We start from the raw sequence: 18,723 nt of genomic DNA, 5'->3' as shown, positions 1-18,723 counted from the left end.
TTGAATTGCCGCCATATCAACAAAAGTGGGGTAAATTGTGTTTGTCAATCCATATGTTAGTTGGCAAGCGGCTTTCCAATTTAGAGACGGCAGCTGATATTCATTTTGGGTGTAAAAATCACAACATATTGACTTAAAAGCCTTAATCAGCATTTTCCAGATCTTCAACGATGTATATTTTTTTGTAGCTTCATCCAAGGTTACTTTTTGATATTTTTGTTGAAAATGTTCAAGTTGTTTGGCAAGTCAATCGGGACAAATGATTCCATTCACACCTGATGAGATATTCAGTTATGCTTTGGCACTCCTGTCCTTAATAAAGGTCAAAGTGCAAGTTGCTCATCCAAATATGATTGTGTTATGGTGAGACACATTATTTTTACTCACGCTTCACTTATCTAATTGCTTCCAAGCCACATGGAGCTTTTTTCCCCTTCCCCGCAAAAACACATGAAAAATTCAGAGCATCCACTTTTACCAATTTAATTTCCAGCAATAATATGGAAGTGAAAGCATATGCATTGAAAATGTAGGATGCACGAGAATGAAAATTTCAGGTAGCTCCGCTTTACCTTTGCGGCACTTATGCATATATTGAAATTACAAATACATTTTGCCCGTGATGATCCAAACATCGCAACACCCCCACCTACTGGATTGACTGCAGTGAGATGAGCTGATGAATAATAAAGGAGCTGCCTCGCTATCTCTCATCCTTCTACTCTCGTTCTCAAGAGCGTTTCCTCTGCAGTGGCCCATTAATAATACTTTGAGCATATTGATCTTCCTTACATGCTGGGAAGGCTCACAACGCCAGATGACGCAATCTGGATTAGCACCAAATCATAACAATCATAATAACAAGGATGGGGAAATTGGAAATGAATTGCCTTAAAGGGGGTGTTGCAAATGTCAACAACTGCAGCCAGCATGCTTACGTGGAAGGCAAACACAAACATTCAAGAGGTTAGATTTCAGTTAGGAAGTGGAAAGATCTCACATTTTCAAGTCGTTCAGATCAAATCAAACACACCTTGAATCATTTGTTGGACAATCAGGGACAAACACACACACACTTGCAAACAACCACGCATCCTTTTCACATGCTTCTCAACTTCCATGCCTTGACACTTTTTGGAATTTGACACTGAATATGTTGCATGAAACGAAAGTTTTATTTTATTATTATTAATCCACAAGATGACGCAATGAAGACTCCAGCTTGACGTTGGTCATCAGTTGTTTTGGAAATGAGGGCAGACTGGCTGGTGGTTGCTTTCACAACGGCTCATTTCTTTTTACAAGTGTGTGACCGGCATTTAGCAATCATAATTGCATTTGCCGTTAAAAAGGGAATGTGTTGAAGATTTAGTAGCCGTCTCCTGCTTTTTTACTTTTGTATGGATATTAAAAGTTTCAATGCGAGATTGCATTTCACTTTGCTCATTAAATACTTGTCGGCTTGATGTTTTTTACGTCTTTCCATTAGGAGTCTTTAACTTAATTGTGCACTTCGGCGCTTGTAAATTGCAATTGCAAGTTTTACAACAGCAAAACTTTGACCTATGGGACAAATTGCTTCCAAATCCAAAGAAACGAGAGCAGCCCTTAGCAGATTTGCTTCTCTGCAGAACGAACATTTTTCTTTTTCCCGCACCCTCGGCCATTACCAAAATGCTTAATTTGCTCATAAATTTAACATTCTTAACATTATGGTGTATTTATTTTTATAAATACGTTTTCATTGTAAAAGAATGAAACTGGACAAGAACATGCTGTGTGAAATAAACCCAACTCTTGAGTACTTGTCCGTACCAAGTTCTGATACCAGACAGCTTTTGCTACATTACATTTTCCCCATTATACAATGACAGATCATTTGAAAGTTTCCTTCAAATTGCAAAAAAATTAATGTCAATTTTCTGTTCTCCTGATCGCCTGATAGTAAAGCTGCCACAGACTTTGAAATAAGTCTAGGTATTGGCCCGATACTGATACCTTGTATCAGCATTCCCCCGTCTTAAATTCCGAGCAATATTTCCTTTTGCGCGTTGGGCATTTGTGTGAATTTGCTTTTATGTCTTGTTTGTTAGCACTGGAGAAGAATGTTGTGTGACGTTAATAAATGTATTAATGATGGCGTTCATTATTTTCACTCGTCATTTCTTATGTGAAAAATTTAAGTTGAGCGATTATGACCTGTTGACTGTAGTGAATTAATCATCAATTATTGCGCAGAAAGCTTGCGACAGAGATTTGGAGCCGCAGCACAGCATATTCCCAAATGCTGTCGGAGGAGGAGCCATTTGGATCCATTTGCTCTCCTCGCTCTTTGCATTTGTCGCTTGATGGATGGCTGCTTGCCTTCAGCATCCCGAACGCCCCCCCCGGGAAACCGACTGCAAATGCGTATCAAGTCATCGCGCTCAGTCCATCGGGACTTGATTTCCTGATTGATGATTGGTCCGTCGTCCGCACGCACGGCAAGATTGAAAGGCCACGTCAAGTTGCGAGGTGGCGTCATGGAGGAAAGCGACAAAATGTCTTCCTCGTGCAAGTCTCTCACCTGCTCGTCACATTCATGTTGCTTCAGCCTCGCTCGCAAGCGTCCTCTACTTCCTAATTGATTGACACGCTCGTGCCTGGGAAAGCAGCCGTTTGGTACCAATATTGCCTAATTGATCTGAATGACAACTAACACGGCGTCGTGTAGTCAACAAGTTGTGCCAAGTAAAAATACAAGGTCAACGCCTTGAAAAAGTCTTTTAATTAATTGGCAGATTTGAAAAGTGCAAGCAAGGCTAAAAAAAAACGTTGCGCTGATTGAATTCAATTGGATCCCATTTGTGCCCTTTGACTGCCTTTTGAAGGGGGCATATGACGGTAAGAGGATGTGATTGAATAACAATGTGTGGCTGAGCAGAATGCAGCTCGCTCGCCTTTTCAACCTCCCAGCTTGTTAGATCACACGCACATTGCTTCCCACAAAGGACATCCGCCAGGCCTCCCACAACTTTGGGCAAGGGAAGGAGAAAAAGACACAAAAAAACTAACAAAATGAACACAAGCTTCAAGTTTTTGAATCCCTGCTGGGTAAAACTGTGGTCAAAGTCAACAAGACACAAGAAGAGCAATGGCCAGGGAATACTCAAGTCGTCCGTGTGGTTCATACAGATTCTGCATTTTATTATGAAGATGACACTTTGTGACACTACGGCATGCATAATCAACAAGTAACACCAAATTCACACTGACTGCGGAACGGACGCGGTGCAATTTCCGTACGGCATCCTCACGGACTGCAATTCACAGCGCGTGCTTTGCGTGAGCTGGCCGTGTCCGGAAATCTGCACCCGCCGCAGTACAAAATCACGGGGGTTCATACTGGAGAGTTGAGTTCACGCGATAACAATCATGTATTTAGAGTCCTATTGGGAAACAATAGCTACACTTGCCTTTTGTCACAACGATATGCTTTTGGACGTTATTTCTGGGACTTCTACCATGGCTCTTCTACTATGTTTTGTGTTTAAATAGTGTTATTTTGTCATGTTTAATTTATTCTGAGCTCGTTTTTTGTCTTAACCCTGGAGAACCCAAGAACCCTTTTCTTCTTTGGAAAATTATGAATTATACATTAAATGACTGCTATAAGTTCACTGAACACCAAAATATATGTTTTTTTCAATTTTAACCCTTTATTCCCTAATTTAGGATTAGGGCGAAATTTGACCCTTTGGGATTTAGGGGTATAATTTCGAAAAATCTGAATAACAAAAACTGTCAGTAAACTATTTAGAATTTAAGAAAATGATCAATCAAATACACAGCTACATTGAACAATTATTTTTTTTTGTTTTATTTGTTGCATTTTAGCCATCTTGTCACCACCACTCTGGCTCATGTAAGTGCAATATTCATCCACTAGATGGCCCCACGCAGGGGTCAGAAGTGGCACTCTGGACTTTTGAAGTTAAATTTGTAAAAAAGAAAAAAAGGTCTTTGTTATTTGAGTAGCAGAATTTATAGGGGCCAAATTTGACCCCGTGGGTTCTCCAGGGTTAAATGTCTGACTCATGTCATGCTATGTAGTTAGCTAGCTTCCCTCCCCAAACGTTTTTATTTTGAAATATGCCGGAGTTACCTTGATGCTGACGCTCGACTTCCTGTCCAGCTCGTGTAATTTCTTCAGCTTCATGAAGATCCGCATGCGGCGTCCGGAAAAAAAATTACATTTGGCACAAGCTTGTTACCAAAATAAAACTGCATGGACTCAAAGAATGTCCTGAAATTTCTTGATTATTCTCCTTCTTAATCTTAATGTGGAATTTCTATGATGATTTCACGTTAAAAAAAATCTCTTCAAATGTTACACACCTACCTGCCAGAAAGCATTTTACATTTTACAATATTTCTCGAAAATATTTTTAGATCAGGGGATGTCATCAGTTTTTGTCAACCGATGGCCTTTGATACTTCAAATGAACTTGAAATGGTGCTCGCATAAGATTTGATCCTATATACACGGCTGTATTGTATTGCTTAGAAAGAAAGAAATTCCTGTCAAAATGCAAATGCAAGCAACAGCCCCCGCGTTGAACCTTGCGAGCGTATTGTTTGCATGGCGACCTTCAAGAATTAAGCTGCGTTGGCTGACGGACGGCGTAGCCAAGTAGCTTACGAAGGACGCCAGAACCATTGTTCGCCAGACAAGAAGCGCAAACCACAATCAGGTGCAATTTGTTCCGCTTGTACTCTGCTGCTTATTGAATACAAACACACACAAAAATCATTCTTTCTACACAAAAAACGCATTTAGACACTTGATTCGAGGTACGATCATTGACCTATTACCGTTCTTGACAATATGACATCATCAATAACAAAAAGTGTTGTGATAGAAAGTGAGAATGACTATTTGATTTGCTTTAATATGGTAACGACCAGTTTGAGAGGGCAGTGACTTTTTGGTTGTACATTAATTTGAATTGAGACATTTTCCAAAGATGATAAAAATACAATTAGTAATATTAAAATAATGAGTGTAATATTTATATATGGACTTGCACACAACAAACGCTATCGTTCAAATCGGGCTACAAATCAATTTGGGGCTTATGGAAGTCATCAAAAATGTCAACCAGCATAAAAGCAAAAGCTCCTCCGGGCCCGCCCACTTGTTTAGTCCCACTTTTCCAATTGCCGGTAAACAATCAGTGCGCGGGGCCACACCAAGAGATTATATTGAGATGAGAATTTACAAAAAGGAATCATGTGGGGAGTGTGTGCGCTTGTCAGATGCAAGCTAGATAGATAATACGTTCTTTGTTGTGTAGTCAACGTGCAGGCACTTGGACAGCCACAAAGAGAAATTGGTGATGTTGGAGATTTGTGCTGCTGTTGATGCCAACATTTGGGGGAACATTCAGCAACCCACACAAGCTGGGAACTTCATATTCAAACCTCATTCAATTATCATTGCGTATTAGTATTAGATCAAAAACGTATCACTTTCATGATATTCCTTTGTATTCTGTGTTTTATTTATTTATATGTTTTTGTTTGATTGATTTGACTGGCTGCCCTCAGGAAGTCGTAGGATTCCCAAGTGAGGAGTGGAGGCATTTGGAACACCCACTTTCAACTTCCTTAAATACCTTCTTCGACTTTGTTCAAGGCAAACAAAAGACCAAAGACAACAACCCGCGTCTTGTTCCACACAAGAACAAAATTCAGTTTGCTGCGTCCACAGCCTCAAGCGATCATCTTGTGCTTCAATTGTCCCTTGCAAATGAATTGACTGTTTGTCAATGTAGTTCGTGATTCATTCCCGTTTTCACCCAAAGGACAAATACTTAAGAGGAAAATAAAATACAAAACATACACGAGTTGAATGAAGATGGAATAAAAACCTCAGGAGGCGTTTGCAGATTCTATTTGCACAAACACATACTGTGTGTTTATGTTCAAATATATGATGAAACAATAGGACCGTTATCTTAGAACTTCATAAAAAGGATTGTTAGGAAGAAATGTGAAATAGCAGGAAGACTGGAGGAACTTGTGTAAGTTCGCCGCAACTTTTTGCTTGCTCGTAATCAAAGAGTTGCGGCCCATTCACTGAGAAATTCAACAACAACAAAAAAACATTTTCTCAACATATTTCTATTTTTGAACGCATAGTCCATTTCCAAAGAAGTAAGATATGCTGTGATGTCACAATCAACCTCAGATTGAGTTTCTCCGCCCATGACTTTGCAGCTAGGTTGGGTGAAGATCCGGTCATATGGTATTCTGCCTTGTTGGATTCACATATTGACATCCGCTTTTGAGAAGTAGCACGTATGTTACTCAGTCAAGATTTTTTGGGGTCTGGAAATTGAGCATGAATCGGCAGCATCGCGAAGTGGTGAAGACGCAATCCATGATGTCTCTGTGGAGGATTTTGTGTGCTCAGAAATTCAGACTCAAACCTCTGCAACTGGATTATCTGACAGACTGCCTGCATTTGATGAGGTCAGTGGTCTGCAGGCGACCGCCTGAGCACCATTCATCTTCATCCAGTGCACTGTGGAGCTTCTCTGCCATCAACTGACTCTGGACTTTGTGGACGTGACCCCCCAAATACTGAATGAAAGCATGTAGGTGATGTGAACAATAAACCAGACACAGTCCACTCAGATTACTGAGAAGGTCCTTTGGCGGACAAGTAGCTCTCCTGTTGCTTTTTGTGACTCAATAGTGGCAACTGTTTACCGAGTGTACTCTGCTGGGGCAATTTCCACGGGAAAACTGGACAGGCTGATAAGGAAGGTCTTCGCTGTCCTGACATGTCCCCTGGACTCATTTTAAGAGGCGGGTGGGAGAAAGGAGAATGGTGGACAAAGATTCCCACCCTTAAACAAGACACCATCAAAGCTCTCAGCGGTTCGTTCGATGACAATCTCTTTCAGTCACCATTTGGTCCTGCGGATCCTTCCTTTCTTTCTTTCTTTCTTCCTTCCTCCATTTCTTTCTTTCTTTCTTTCTTCCTTCCTTCCTCCTTTTCTTCCTCACTCCCTCCCTCACTCTCTTCCTTTCTTTCCTTTTTCCTTTCTTCCTTCCTTCCTTCCTTCTTTTCTTTCTTTCTGTCTGTCTGTCTTTCTTTCTTCCTTCCTTCCTCCTTTTCTTCCTCCCTTCCTCCCTCCCTCCCTCACTCTTTTCCTTTCTTTCCTTTTTCCTTGCTTTCTTTCTTCCTTCCTTCCTTTTTCTTTCTTTCTTCCTTCCTTTCTTCCTGTCTGTCTTTCTTCCTTTCTTCCTTCATTCCTTTCTTTCTTTCTTTCTTTCTTTCTTCCTTCCTTCCTTCATTTCTTTCTTTCTTTCTTTCTTTCTTCCTTCCTTCCTTCCTTTTTCTTTCTTTCTTCCTTCCTTTCTTCCTGTCTGTCTTTCTTCCTTCCTTCCTTCATTCCTTTCTTTCTTTCTTTCTTTCTTTCTTCCTTCCTTCCTTCCTTCCTTCTTTCCTTCCTCCCTTCATTACTCCCTCCCTCTCTTTCTTTCTTTCTTTCTTTCCTTCCTTCCTCCCTTCCTCCCTCCCTCCCTCCCTTCCTCCCTCCCTCCCTCTCTTTCTTTTTTCCTCCTTTCTTTCTGTCTGTCTGTCTGTCTTTCTTTCTTCCTTCCTTCCTCCTTTTCTTCCTCCCTCCCTCCCTCACTCTTTTCCTTTCTTTCCTTTTTCCTTTCTTCCTTTTTTCCTTGCTTTCTTTCTTCCTTCCTTCCTTCCTTTTTTCTTTCTTTCTTCCTTCCTTTCTTCCTGTCTGTCTTCCTTCCTTCCTTCCTTCATTCCTTTCTTTCTTTCTTCCTTCCTTCCTTCCTTCTTTCCTTCCTACCTTCATTACTCCCTCCCTCTCTTTCTTTCTTTCCTTTTTCCTTTCTTCCTTCCTTCCTTCTTTTCTTTCTTTCTGTCTGTCTGTCTGTCTTTCTTTCTTCCTTCCTCCCTCCCTCACTCTTTTCCTTTCTTTCCTTTTTCCTTTCTTCCTTTTTTCCTTGCTTTCTTTCTTCCTTCCTTCCTTCCTTCTTTCCTTCCTCCCTTCATTACTCCCTCCCTCTCTTTCTTTCTTTCCTTCCTTCCTTCCTCCCTCCCTCTCTTTCTTTTTTTCCTCCTTTCTTTCTTTCTTCCTTTCTCCCTCCCTGCCTTCTTTCCTTCCTTCCTTCCTTCCTTCCTTCCTTCCGCTGTTGTCGCACTTTATAAGCAACTCCACGGTCGAAAGTCCGTGCTGTGTTGATCTGATTTATTTATGTGCTCTTGTGACTCGGTTGCTGCTTTCATTGCCAACTGCTAATCCATGTAGAGTCGCCACATACGATGCTGCTAACTCTTCTTGTTACTTTTAGTTTATACTTACATCTGCTTGTGTAGCATGCATAGGAAAGTACATTTGTTGCCTTCATATATGATTTACAATCTACTGCTGGTTAATCGCTACATGCATGGGCTACATTCTATGCTGTTAAATATTCTGCTGATGTTCACATTCACGTCTGTATAGATAGTATCTGTTCAGCCATATATTTATTTGATTATTCCATCCTTTAATCAAAATATCAGATACATTTTCATTTGGCATTAAAGGGTTTAAAAAATAAATGATGGTAAATACAATGTACCCACGTACAGTGCTATGAGGGTGTAATGTTTAAGTCAGGGTGAAGTGAAGTGAAGCCAACATTTCAGCAACAAAGTTCTCTCTGATAGGACCAAGTTTGCGGTAAGAAAGCACCATATGGGATTACAATACCTGCTCGTTATGTGCCTGAGTCCAAATTTGTGCTTGTGGTGGGGGGAAAAAGTGGTGGAGTGGAAGCAGAAAAGAAGGAGAAGAGTGAGAGAAAAAGCTCCTCTGGTGCTCTTCTGCCAGCAAGAAGCAGCTTTATTACATAATGCTGTGCAGAGAGCTCAGTAGCTCACATGCTTCTCGGGAACGAGCGCACGTTCCTATGCGCCTCAATTCTCACGGCGGCCAGGTAGAGAAAAGAAGCATGATATCCTCTCATATCTCACTTCTACTGCATATATTGTAGGGAACCTATAAGAATTAAATGTACACTTGTTGGGATTGTAATGTCCCATTTTGGTCAAATAAGAGGACAGCTGCTGTATTTACAATCCAAATCATAATTACTTCGGTACAAATCCAAAGGTTAGAAGGTGATTTGTACTGTTTTGATCATCATTTGTTTGTTCCTCAGCAGGATGATGCAAAAAGGTGATTCTGATGACACTTTGTAGCTTTGTCACATGCTCCGAATGTGAGATTTGGCGAAAAAAATTAAGAACTCCCAAAACATGATTAAATAAAATGGTGACCAAAGTCAAAGTAGATGAGTCTGTTTTGTGCTTGGCCACACAAATGAATCAAAATACTTCAATAATCTGTCTACTATTTTAACTTGAATTCATATTAGCCAAACCAAACATTTGATGGTAAGCTAAGTAAAACACCCCTATAGTTTGCCCCTACATGGTACTGTCCAGGTCACCTTTACTATAAAAAGCTTTGCTTTCATCCAATCCTGGTTTGACACTTGAAGCCAGAACGTTCACCTGCTCAACTCATCTGCTCCTCAGAGAAACTGGTAACCAACCATAATCACTTTCTCATCTGTTTGTTTGGTTACCCAGAGCAAAAATTATGGCTAGCATTTCAAAAAACACCAGTTAGCACCGACTTAGCCTAGCATTATGTTTCAGCTTTGTGTACAAAGTTAGCCAGGGTAGGTTGACCTAATTAAAACTTATTGATTAAAAATGTTATTTGTACGTCAGGAAGTAAAAAACAGCACAAATTGCCTAGTGTAATTTGGCGGAGGTCTCGCTTGAATGGCGGGTTGGCGCGTGGGATGACTCATTTCCACAAAGGAGCTAATGTTGGAAGCCATTAAATGTTTGTGCTGATAAATACTCCCCCGCCCCCTGCTTTTATTAACATCGCAAGACCATTGCTCTCAAATAAAGACAGCGGTAGCGTTGTTTCATTTTTATTTAAAGACTAATGCAGTGAATCAGAATCTACAGGGCCATATCATAACCAAAAGAAACCAACAAAAACATTTACAGGAGGTTCACCACGTCATCGACGTCCATCAGAAACACAACCCAGTGGAGGAGTCTTTAATGTCCTTTCGTTGTCCATTCTCTCCTTATATCCTCACCGTTTGTGCTTTAGAAAATGTTTTTTTTTTCCCCCTCCCCCATTGTTGTTAGTATTTCAGTGAAAATTAGAAGAAGAAAAAAACCTCCAGTAGATATCTGGTAAGAAGAAGAAGAAGAAGACCCGGTGGTGAGAAGCAAGTGTTGATGGTCATTGTTCCGAAAATCAAAGCAAGCAAAGAATTATGACAACAAATGTGATATATACATGAAATCTCCGCAAAGGAGTGAGACGGGAAGGTCAGAGTCGGAAGCTCATGATTGCACGGTACCTCATGTTTCACATTCTCAAAATGTCTCTGGAAATGAGATTTTCTCAACTTCAAGTTTCTGTCTGTCAAGTCTGATGCCAATTGGATGGAGCTCCCCAACTTTTTAACAGGAAGATCTGACCCCTTTGCTCCTTTTTTGTCTTTCATGACCCGGGAGAAAAAGCGCAATCAACAACCCAAAGCCATTTTCTCGTCAAACACTAACAAATCCAAAACACAAACAAAATAAATAATCCACTCTTTATCTTTGATGTCACCCTGTATAGCCATGAAAAAAAAAGCTAATGGGGGCTTCCTTTTCCTTTTTTTTCTCCCTAGTTAATGTAAAACACGATGGAGAGGTGGTTGAAATCTGTCCTTGCATAGCACAAAGCCGACTACGTACAAGTTATGTTATTGGTCATCTAAATGTGCAAAATGCAGAACGATAGCTTGAGAATACAAACAATATTTATCATCTTTTTTAGCTAATATCTTCAATAATATCATCAAATACTGTATGCATCATGTATTTTACATATGTATATATATATATATATAGCGAGAATTTTCTTTATGATATTCAACATACATACAATAGTTTATTTATATCTATCTTTATACAACTCTTCACCCTGAACTTTGCACTTCCATCACCCCTTTACATGTGAGTGGCCTATTAGGGACACGTTCAATATTGTTATAATGCAAATCATAAGAAAAGCAGGAACCCTCAATATAGATTGTGACCTCATCCCTGTGTTGACAGGAAAAATAAATAAAACGGGTTAACTACAAATAAATATTTTCAAATAAATAAATACAAAAATACTGTAAAAAAAAATGGAATATTGAAATCACATATTGAATTAAAATAGGTGTAGGCCTATAAATGTTCATAGTTTTGAGTAGGTGACAAATGATTTTCATCTCAGTGAGAACACCAAAAAAAAAAACTTTGCAACACACAAATGAAAATAAGAATTGAAGTAAAGCTACGCTGGCAATCATCCCCAGTTGAGGTCCGAAGAAAAGCCCTTGCTAAGTAATATTGCTACATTAACACAATTCAAAGTGGGCTCTTCCCAAACCTGGATGTGCCACGGCTGACAAATTCTTGTTAGTTGGAAAAAACTAAACAAGCTCAAGCAATGTTCAAACAAAAAAAAAACTATTCTGTCATCTTTCCTTTTTTTTTGACCTCATGCTACAAAAATAAATGAATTTTCATCGCTATCATTGACCCAATTGACAAGATTGGATTATGATATCACATCTCAATTAGGCATGGGCCAACATAAATAAATAAATAAATGAATAAATAAATGAATAAATAAATAAATAAATGAACGAATGAATAAATAAATAAATAACATTCTTCTTCTTTTCCCATCATTGGTGGGCTATTTTTAAAACAGATCTGTTGGCTACTCATGTAGTCTTTGGGGCTAATTTACACATGCTGGCATGTTAAGGTTAATTGGAAGCAATTAACTTCAAAGAGGTAACCTGTTTACTCAACTCTGCAAGCAGCCAATCATATTGTGCCCTGCTTAGAATTCCTCCAAAAAGAAAAGAAGGGCTCATTACCAGTGACAATGACTATTTGCAGTTATTGAAAGCTTGGCTCAACAGTTATGGGCCCATGCCTAATCTCAACGTCTCATTCTTTTACTCACACAGCAGTAACAAATATCTTCAAAGGGCCTGTGATACTGAAGGCAGTGTAGCTGGTACTTTCTGAGTGTTGACAAATTTCAGCAGAAAAACCAAAAAAAGCAAAAACTTTTTGCTGTCACAGTGGGTCACAAAATGCATGATGTGCCATCAATCAGCAAAGCCACCATCAGGGCTGCAACTCTCTTAAAATATGGAAAAGGCACTTCTCCTCCTCAATGTGCCTCGCCCCGCGTCTTCTTTTACACCAACTTGACTTTGCGTGAAATGGCATTTTTGGCAAGCAAACAAGCTCTTCCCCCACCACCTTGTAACAACCAAAACAGGAACTCATCATTGTAGATCAATAAAATGTCAGGTTTGAAGACGATTCATTACATTCTTCTTACTCACATACTTATTTTTTACATCTGTACCAACCAAAACAAAAAGTGAGATTTGTACACAAACTTGGCAACAACAAAAAAATTGCGAAAAATATACCGTAAAATGACTCTCTTTCATGTACCCATTAGTTACTCCAACGTAATATTGACATCGCTAACATCTGAGAATATTTACAAAGACTGTGACAAGGAAAATACATGTTCATCAGTTTCATTTCTGAGCAGAGATGATTGTGGTTTTTTTTTAACTCTATTTTTGAAACTAAATGAATGGTGTGTCCACTGAGACGTGTTTTATTGCTATTGCAAAAACTTCAACCTATTTTGAAGAGCGGCTAATGGGAGTCTTTGATGTGACAACGTGATTTAAACGAAGGATGCCCTGGCCATGCATTTACACGCGTGCTGTTTGTCATGTCTGTGCTTCCAAACAAATTCAACTAGTAAATAAGATCCAAGCAGGGTTTGATTTGTGTGGGAGCCATTGGAAGCTTCAAGGCCCGAGCTTTTAAAGTTATAAAAATGGTATTTGTGTGCCAATAGGAATCGTCATTATGAAAAATAATGCACTAATAAGATAATGCATTCTTTAATAGGACGATTGATGCAACCTGATGACTAGCCTGAGCAATGCGGAAATGCTTTTAATCTTTTAAAACCCTGGCCACATTTTGAGTTTCTTAAATGGGTCTTTTATCTAAAAATGACACAAGAAATGCATTTGTCTTGTTTTGGACAGGAAGTTTCATGTCCCAAAATGGTTTTATAGGAACGGTTTCATTTGTGGGTCGTTGCATGACAAATCAAGCAAGCAGACTTGGATTGGAATGAAACTTGGTGTACTTGTTGATAGTGATGGCACAACACTAAATCCCAAATTTGAGGTCAATCGGAGCAGGGTTTTGCGAGCTACGACCCAGCAAATTTAGACATTTTCCTCAAAAAAGGCGTGGTCACCTTTCTTTCAACCCTCATGACTTCACTAAACAGCGCTCATTGGAAAGGGAATCTGCAATTATTTATAAGATTGGTGCATATTCTAGTAACCTTTTGACCTTTTGTTTTAGAAGACCTTGAAATTCGCCTTGTGATCTTGTGACATTTTTCATTGATTGAAAGTTGAATATTCATTGAATATCCCATGAATATTTGAGGATATTGATACATTGACTCTTCATTGATGCTAAATTAAAAATAAATAAAAATTCTGAAATTTTCATTTTGAGAACGTAAGAGTTGAAAAAACAACAACCTAGGTATCGATACGGTTTCTGTATCGGCCAATACTACGTATCAGAATTGGTATCGGGGGCCAAAAACAATATCGAATCAACACTTCTTTTAAGGTCATGTGATCTTCAAGGTCAACTAAAACAAAAGGTCAAATGGTTGCAACCATTTCCAACAAACGCTGTTTTGTGAAGATTGACTCAGTACGTAGTTCCTGAGGTTTAGAGGTTCAAAGAAAGGCGGCGACGAGCTTTTTTGCCGAAAATGTAAAAATCCAGCAGGTCGTGCCAAACCCGTCCTCTGATTGACCTCAAATTTGAGATTTAGTGTTTTGCCATCTCTATCAACAAGTACACCAAGTTTCATTTAAATCCTAATCTGCTTGATTACAAATGTCCGATTTTTTGTTTTTGTTTATGATTTGGCATTGAACGACTTGTCAGTTTTGAAATGAATAGTAAAACTTTTTCTTTTTTTGTCACTGTTGGGCGTTTTGGCACGAACCACTGAACTGTAATATTTTGGCAATACGCAATCTAATACAAAACATGTGTTTCCAAATGTTCAAGTTGTTTTTCGGATAAAAAGATTACATGCGTTAGATTCGACAGCATCAATGTACAGGACATATTTCCTCAAATAGTGGCCCTCTTACTAATTTCACAGCCGTTGTGAACCAAAACAGCAGCACCTACCGAATCACATCAACAGTATCTGGGATGAATTAAATATGAATATGCTGTTAGGGAGTTCCCTGTGCCGTATTTGTGATGAGGTTTTTAATGAGGTTTACGATTAGCGTGGCTCCACAATGTTGTGTGTGTCCATGGTTGGGCCTGAGTTTCTCAGCCTTTCTCCATCATAACAGTCCACTTTGGTTTTGACTCCACTTTCACTTTATATGAACTTTAATATAGCGATGACATTGTGTAATATCAATAGGCGCCTCCCCCAACAGCAGCTAAGCAGATAAGCCTCGGATACTATTTGCGGAATTACTGCAATAATACTGCAATAAGAAACGTCATAAGAAATGGGCTTGAACATTTGACAACACGCTTTGCATGATGTATTTGTCACTTGGTCCATTGCCGATGTTACTCATTTGTTGCAATATATTATCGGGCAGTTATTCCAAGTAGTTGCAGTCTGTTGCTGGACTGTCTCCCTCATGGAAAGCAAATTTGTTCTACTTATTTATCCCTACCTCAAAGGGTAATAACTCGGGAGACTCCCGCAGCAAAGATTAGAAGTGGAACCCTGGAAAATAAGAAAATATACAATGTAGAAAGAAAAAAAGCCCCAGACAAGATTGGGCTCTGTGTACTTGAAGAATAGCATTCTCCTTTCGGCTATATATTTGCGCTAGCGTTTTCTTAAAAGCATCATCCCACACCTGAACAGCAACCTTTTAAAAGTCTCTATCGCTTGCACTTATGTTGTTGTTTTTTTGTTCTCTATGTTGTTTTCTCCAAATCTTCAAAATGTAAATAAACAGAAGCAATGCGACGACTGGGAATTCAAACCAGCATGGACATAATGTTTGTCTGAAAATAAACAGATTTTCCTTTTGTTTTCTTTTGAGGAATAGCAAAGAAAATGAAAGTTAGATAGGTAGAATTGAAAAGGAGCCAACGATGGATTAGTGTGAAGACATCCCCTGCAGTTTGGGCTTCTTATTCAAGTAGGTGGCCCAGTAGACCAAGTTAAAGGTTCCAAAGAGCAGAGGGAAGGCTATTCTGGCGATCCTGTCGATCTTGCTCACGCTGTTAAAGGTTTTCTTGGCCTCGGGAGGTTTGGGCTTTGGCTCCTCCTTGGGCTCAGTTGGAGGTGGGGGGGCGCTTTTGGCAATGGTGGCCAAGCCGGGGTCCCTGGCAATGTTGGGAGCGAAGGCTGTAGCGGTGGCGGCCGGGTACGCTGTCGTGTTGTTCTTTTTCAGCATCGACTCCTTCTTCTTCTTTTGCTGAGTTGGTTTGACCGGGAAAGAAAGAAAGAACAAAAGACAGGGATCAGCGTATGGCCGACATGACTTCTCCTTTTGGAAATTGAACTGGAAATTTTCCAATGCCAAACTTGTTTTGCTCTTTTCTATGCTTTTCTTCCGACACCTGTAGGATCTTTGCTGTTAAAAGACTGCTTGAGAAAATGACCTCATGTTGACCTCATTATAACGTGAGACACCGCTGACATCAAATAACTTGATTAATTTGACCAACATTTAATAAAATCTGTTTTGTATCTCTTCTGAAAATGGACCAACAAAAAATGCAATAATCTGGGACTTGTGTGAACTAAGATTAGCATTCAGAACAATGTCACCATAGGCTAAAAATGTTCCAATTTTAATTTAAAAGATGACGCATATTTAAATATATTAAAAAATTAAAAATCACCCCTATGGTCGGGCTATTTGTAATTCACCCAACATTCGGCATCTACGCTCCAACCATCTTTATATGCGACATGTCAGGATAACAGTGACAAATAATTTGGAGGGGTGCACCGATCTATCGTCCCAATTTCTTTCATTATAAGTTGATCGTCCGATCCCTTGAATTGGAACATTGAAGGCCTATGCTGATGGTTATGAGAAAAATCGATATGGTCAAAAATCTGGATCAGCAGATCAGACTTTTTAGTGATGGGCCAGAAAACTATAATCGGTTGACTTTTCTTTGTTTTTTGGGGGTAAAACTTACCCTAACCACCAAAATAATTTTGTCTGTGTGTTCGATATATTAAAAGTTCAAAGCAGTGTCATGCATATGAAACTGCTGTGACGCCCCTCACCTTGACCTTTCACTTTAGTCATTCAGCATTTTAATATTAAAGAATAATGACCTACCTTATTTTTACTTTATTTGGATGACCTTTAATCATTTTAGCATTCATTACTTTACAAGCTTCCTGTGCAGTTGTTTTCAATTTCCATTAGTAGCCTACAATTTGTTTTGAAATCTGACACAGAATAGATTGTTGTTTGCTGTATTTTGCCACAAAAGACTATATTTGGTCCTTAATTCAAATGTCGGGGAAATAACACATTTCCATGATATCTTTTCATTCTATTGAGTGCAAATGATGAGAAAAGGCTTGCATCATATGAGAAAGCCGTGTGCAAATAATTCTTACATGAAGATGAATAATAGTCATTGCTAACATTGTGTCATCGGCAACCAAATGATTCATACAAATCAATAAGCCTGTAAAAAAAAAATGTCCTCATAAGCAGCCTTGCGTCGCTAAATGCCGCACACAGACAAGTGGAGCAGAAAGCACGAGATGAACACTAAACTATTAATGTTCACGTCATGTTACACAAATTGAATTTTCTGTGCGATGACAAGTAAATGCGTCCCCGCCTGCTGCTGCTCCAACAGCAGTTAAGTGCTAACTGCCCCCGTGTGCAAAACGGGAAGACGCATCCTTTTACGTTTGACGCCATTCCGAAAACCAATCGAAAGCCAGCTGAAAACAAACGAGGACAAGTGATGATGCCGTATTATCGCCTCGCAGACTTTCCCTGTAGTTCAATCAGTTGGGGGGGTCAACTAAGAATGAAAGTCAAATCTCAAATACCTTCTCCGGCACCACGCTTTTCCCGTCCCAGGCGTAACCCCTCTTGGTGAAGTAGTTGACTGTGGCGAACTCGATGAGGGCAGAGAAGACGAAGGCGTAGCACACGGCGATGAACCAATCCATGGCGGTGGCGTAGGCCACTTTGGGGAGGGAATTCCTAGCGCTGATACTGAGGGTGGTCATGGTCAGGACGGTCGTCACTCCTGCAGGACCACAACACAACACACCACTTCAATGTCATTTCGGGTCTGCGTCACATCTTTTCAACCTTAATAAAATATTTTCATAACTCTTCTGATGAGACATTGACTTAAAACTGGCCTGTGTGGGTCTGTATAATTTTTACTGGCACTTGGTAGGAACACTGCTACACAAAAAAAAAAAAAAATGTGCTGACTGCTTTATGCCATATGTCACGTCCCCGGACGGAAGTCAATTTGAATGTTGACGAACGATTACTGCTTTCCTGCAAAACAACTGAAAAGTTTTGTCTGAGGAGACATAAAGAAAAAGGGAAGCGACACAATGCGCTTGTCCTCATGGGAAATGCGGTCTTCCTTCAGGCATAACATTACCTCTTTTGTCCATATGGCGCCGCCATAATCAACGTGAACTAAAAGTTCCTTAGTGTTGCTTTAATGCAATTGACTGATACGAGAGCAATATGTTGAAAAGTCTGCACAATTTCCATCTATCCATCTCTTTTTAATACTGTTTGTTCCCCTTAGGATTGCGTCAGAGCTGAAGCCCATCCGAAGAGAGAGAAAATGAACTTCGCAGACAGCACTGTTTGAAATGAATTCTACCCCACTTCTCCGAACCGACGGTGAGTATTATTGCTGACCTAAGTCAGCGTGAAACCAAACCTCAATTTTCCCAAGATGCACTACACAAGCAAGCACTCCTTAGATTCATGCATCCTTGTCGTATTTGTTGTGTCAAATTTCATGCGCAACTGATCACTTGCAAATGATTTTGAATGATCGAGCCAAGTCCAACTGTGTTTTTGGCCGTAAAAATTTACGTCCTCCTTCAAAGGTTTTTCAGATTTCAAATTCAACCATCAAAAATTGTGCCTCTGATTTCACATAAAAACGTAAGATTTCTGATTGCCATCACGCTTGATTTTGAAAGTCAAATGACTATTTTTAGGCATCAAAAGTTGAAGTTGCTGTTTTGCATCTTTGCAATGTATTTTGCGTTTTAAAAAAACTAACACAAAACAAACACATTACTAACATAGTAAACAATCCAATGAAAAACTACTAAATACGCCGCCGCTACCTTGAAATGTCTAAAAACGAGCGATTCATTTAAGACCATGATCGTGGAAAGATCTGGTTAACACCTGGTATACTGTACGTCATTTATTACTAATGCTGAGTTGGAGGTTTTCTTTGTCAAGTAGCCTCTCATT

The 18,723-nt window shown here is 39.5% G+C and overlaps 1 protein-coding gene and 1 long non-coding RNA gene across 6 annotated transcripts in view; one reads left to right on the top strand and one right to left on the bottom strand.

The window, feature by feature from the left end:
* Window positions 1–9,550: 9,550 nt before the first annotated feature.
* The window catches only part of LOC144036552 (uncharacterized), a 39,278-nt gene continuing 30,105 nt past the window's right edge, over window positions 9,551–18,723 (top strand). For both annotated transcript variants that reach the window (XR_013288664.1, XR_013288665.1), the window contains exons 1-2: window positions 9,551–9,609; window positions 18,035–18,132. This is a non-coding gene — a long non-coding RNA (uncharacterized LOC144036552). The remainder of the gene's footprint in view (window positions 9,610–18,034; window positions 18,133–18,723) is intronic.
* gabra1 (gamma-aminobutyric acid type A receptor subunit alpha1) overlaps window positions 9,996–18,723 on the bottom strand; it is a 40,046-nt gene continuing 31,318 nt past the window's right edge. For all 4 annotated transcript variants that reach the window (XM_077547260.1, XM_077547262.1, XM_077547261.1 and 1 more), the window contains exons 9-10: window positions 17,307–17,509; window positions 9,996–15,690 (exon numbers count right to left, since the gene is read on the bottom strand). In XM_077547260.1, coding sequence (XP_077403386.1) covers window positions 15,370–15,690; window positions 17,307–17,509 — 524 coding nt within the window. In that variant the 3' untranslated portion in view covers window positions 9,996–15,369. The remainder of the gene's footprint in view (window positions 15,691–17,306; window positions 17,510–18,723) is intronic.

The sequence above is a fragment of the Vanacampus margaritifer genome, chromosome 16, assembly GCF_051991255.1.
Source record: "Vanacampus margaritifer isolate UIUO_Vmar chromosome 16, RoL_Vmar_1.0, whole genome shotgun sequence".
Lineage (NCBI taxonomy): Eukaryota > Metazoa > Chordata > Actinopteri > Syngnathiformes > Syngnathidae > Vanacampus > Vanacampus margaritifer.
Note: the sequence above shows the minus strand (reverse complement) of the source record. Positions and strands in the feature narration are given on the sequence as shown.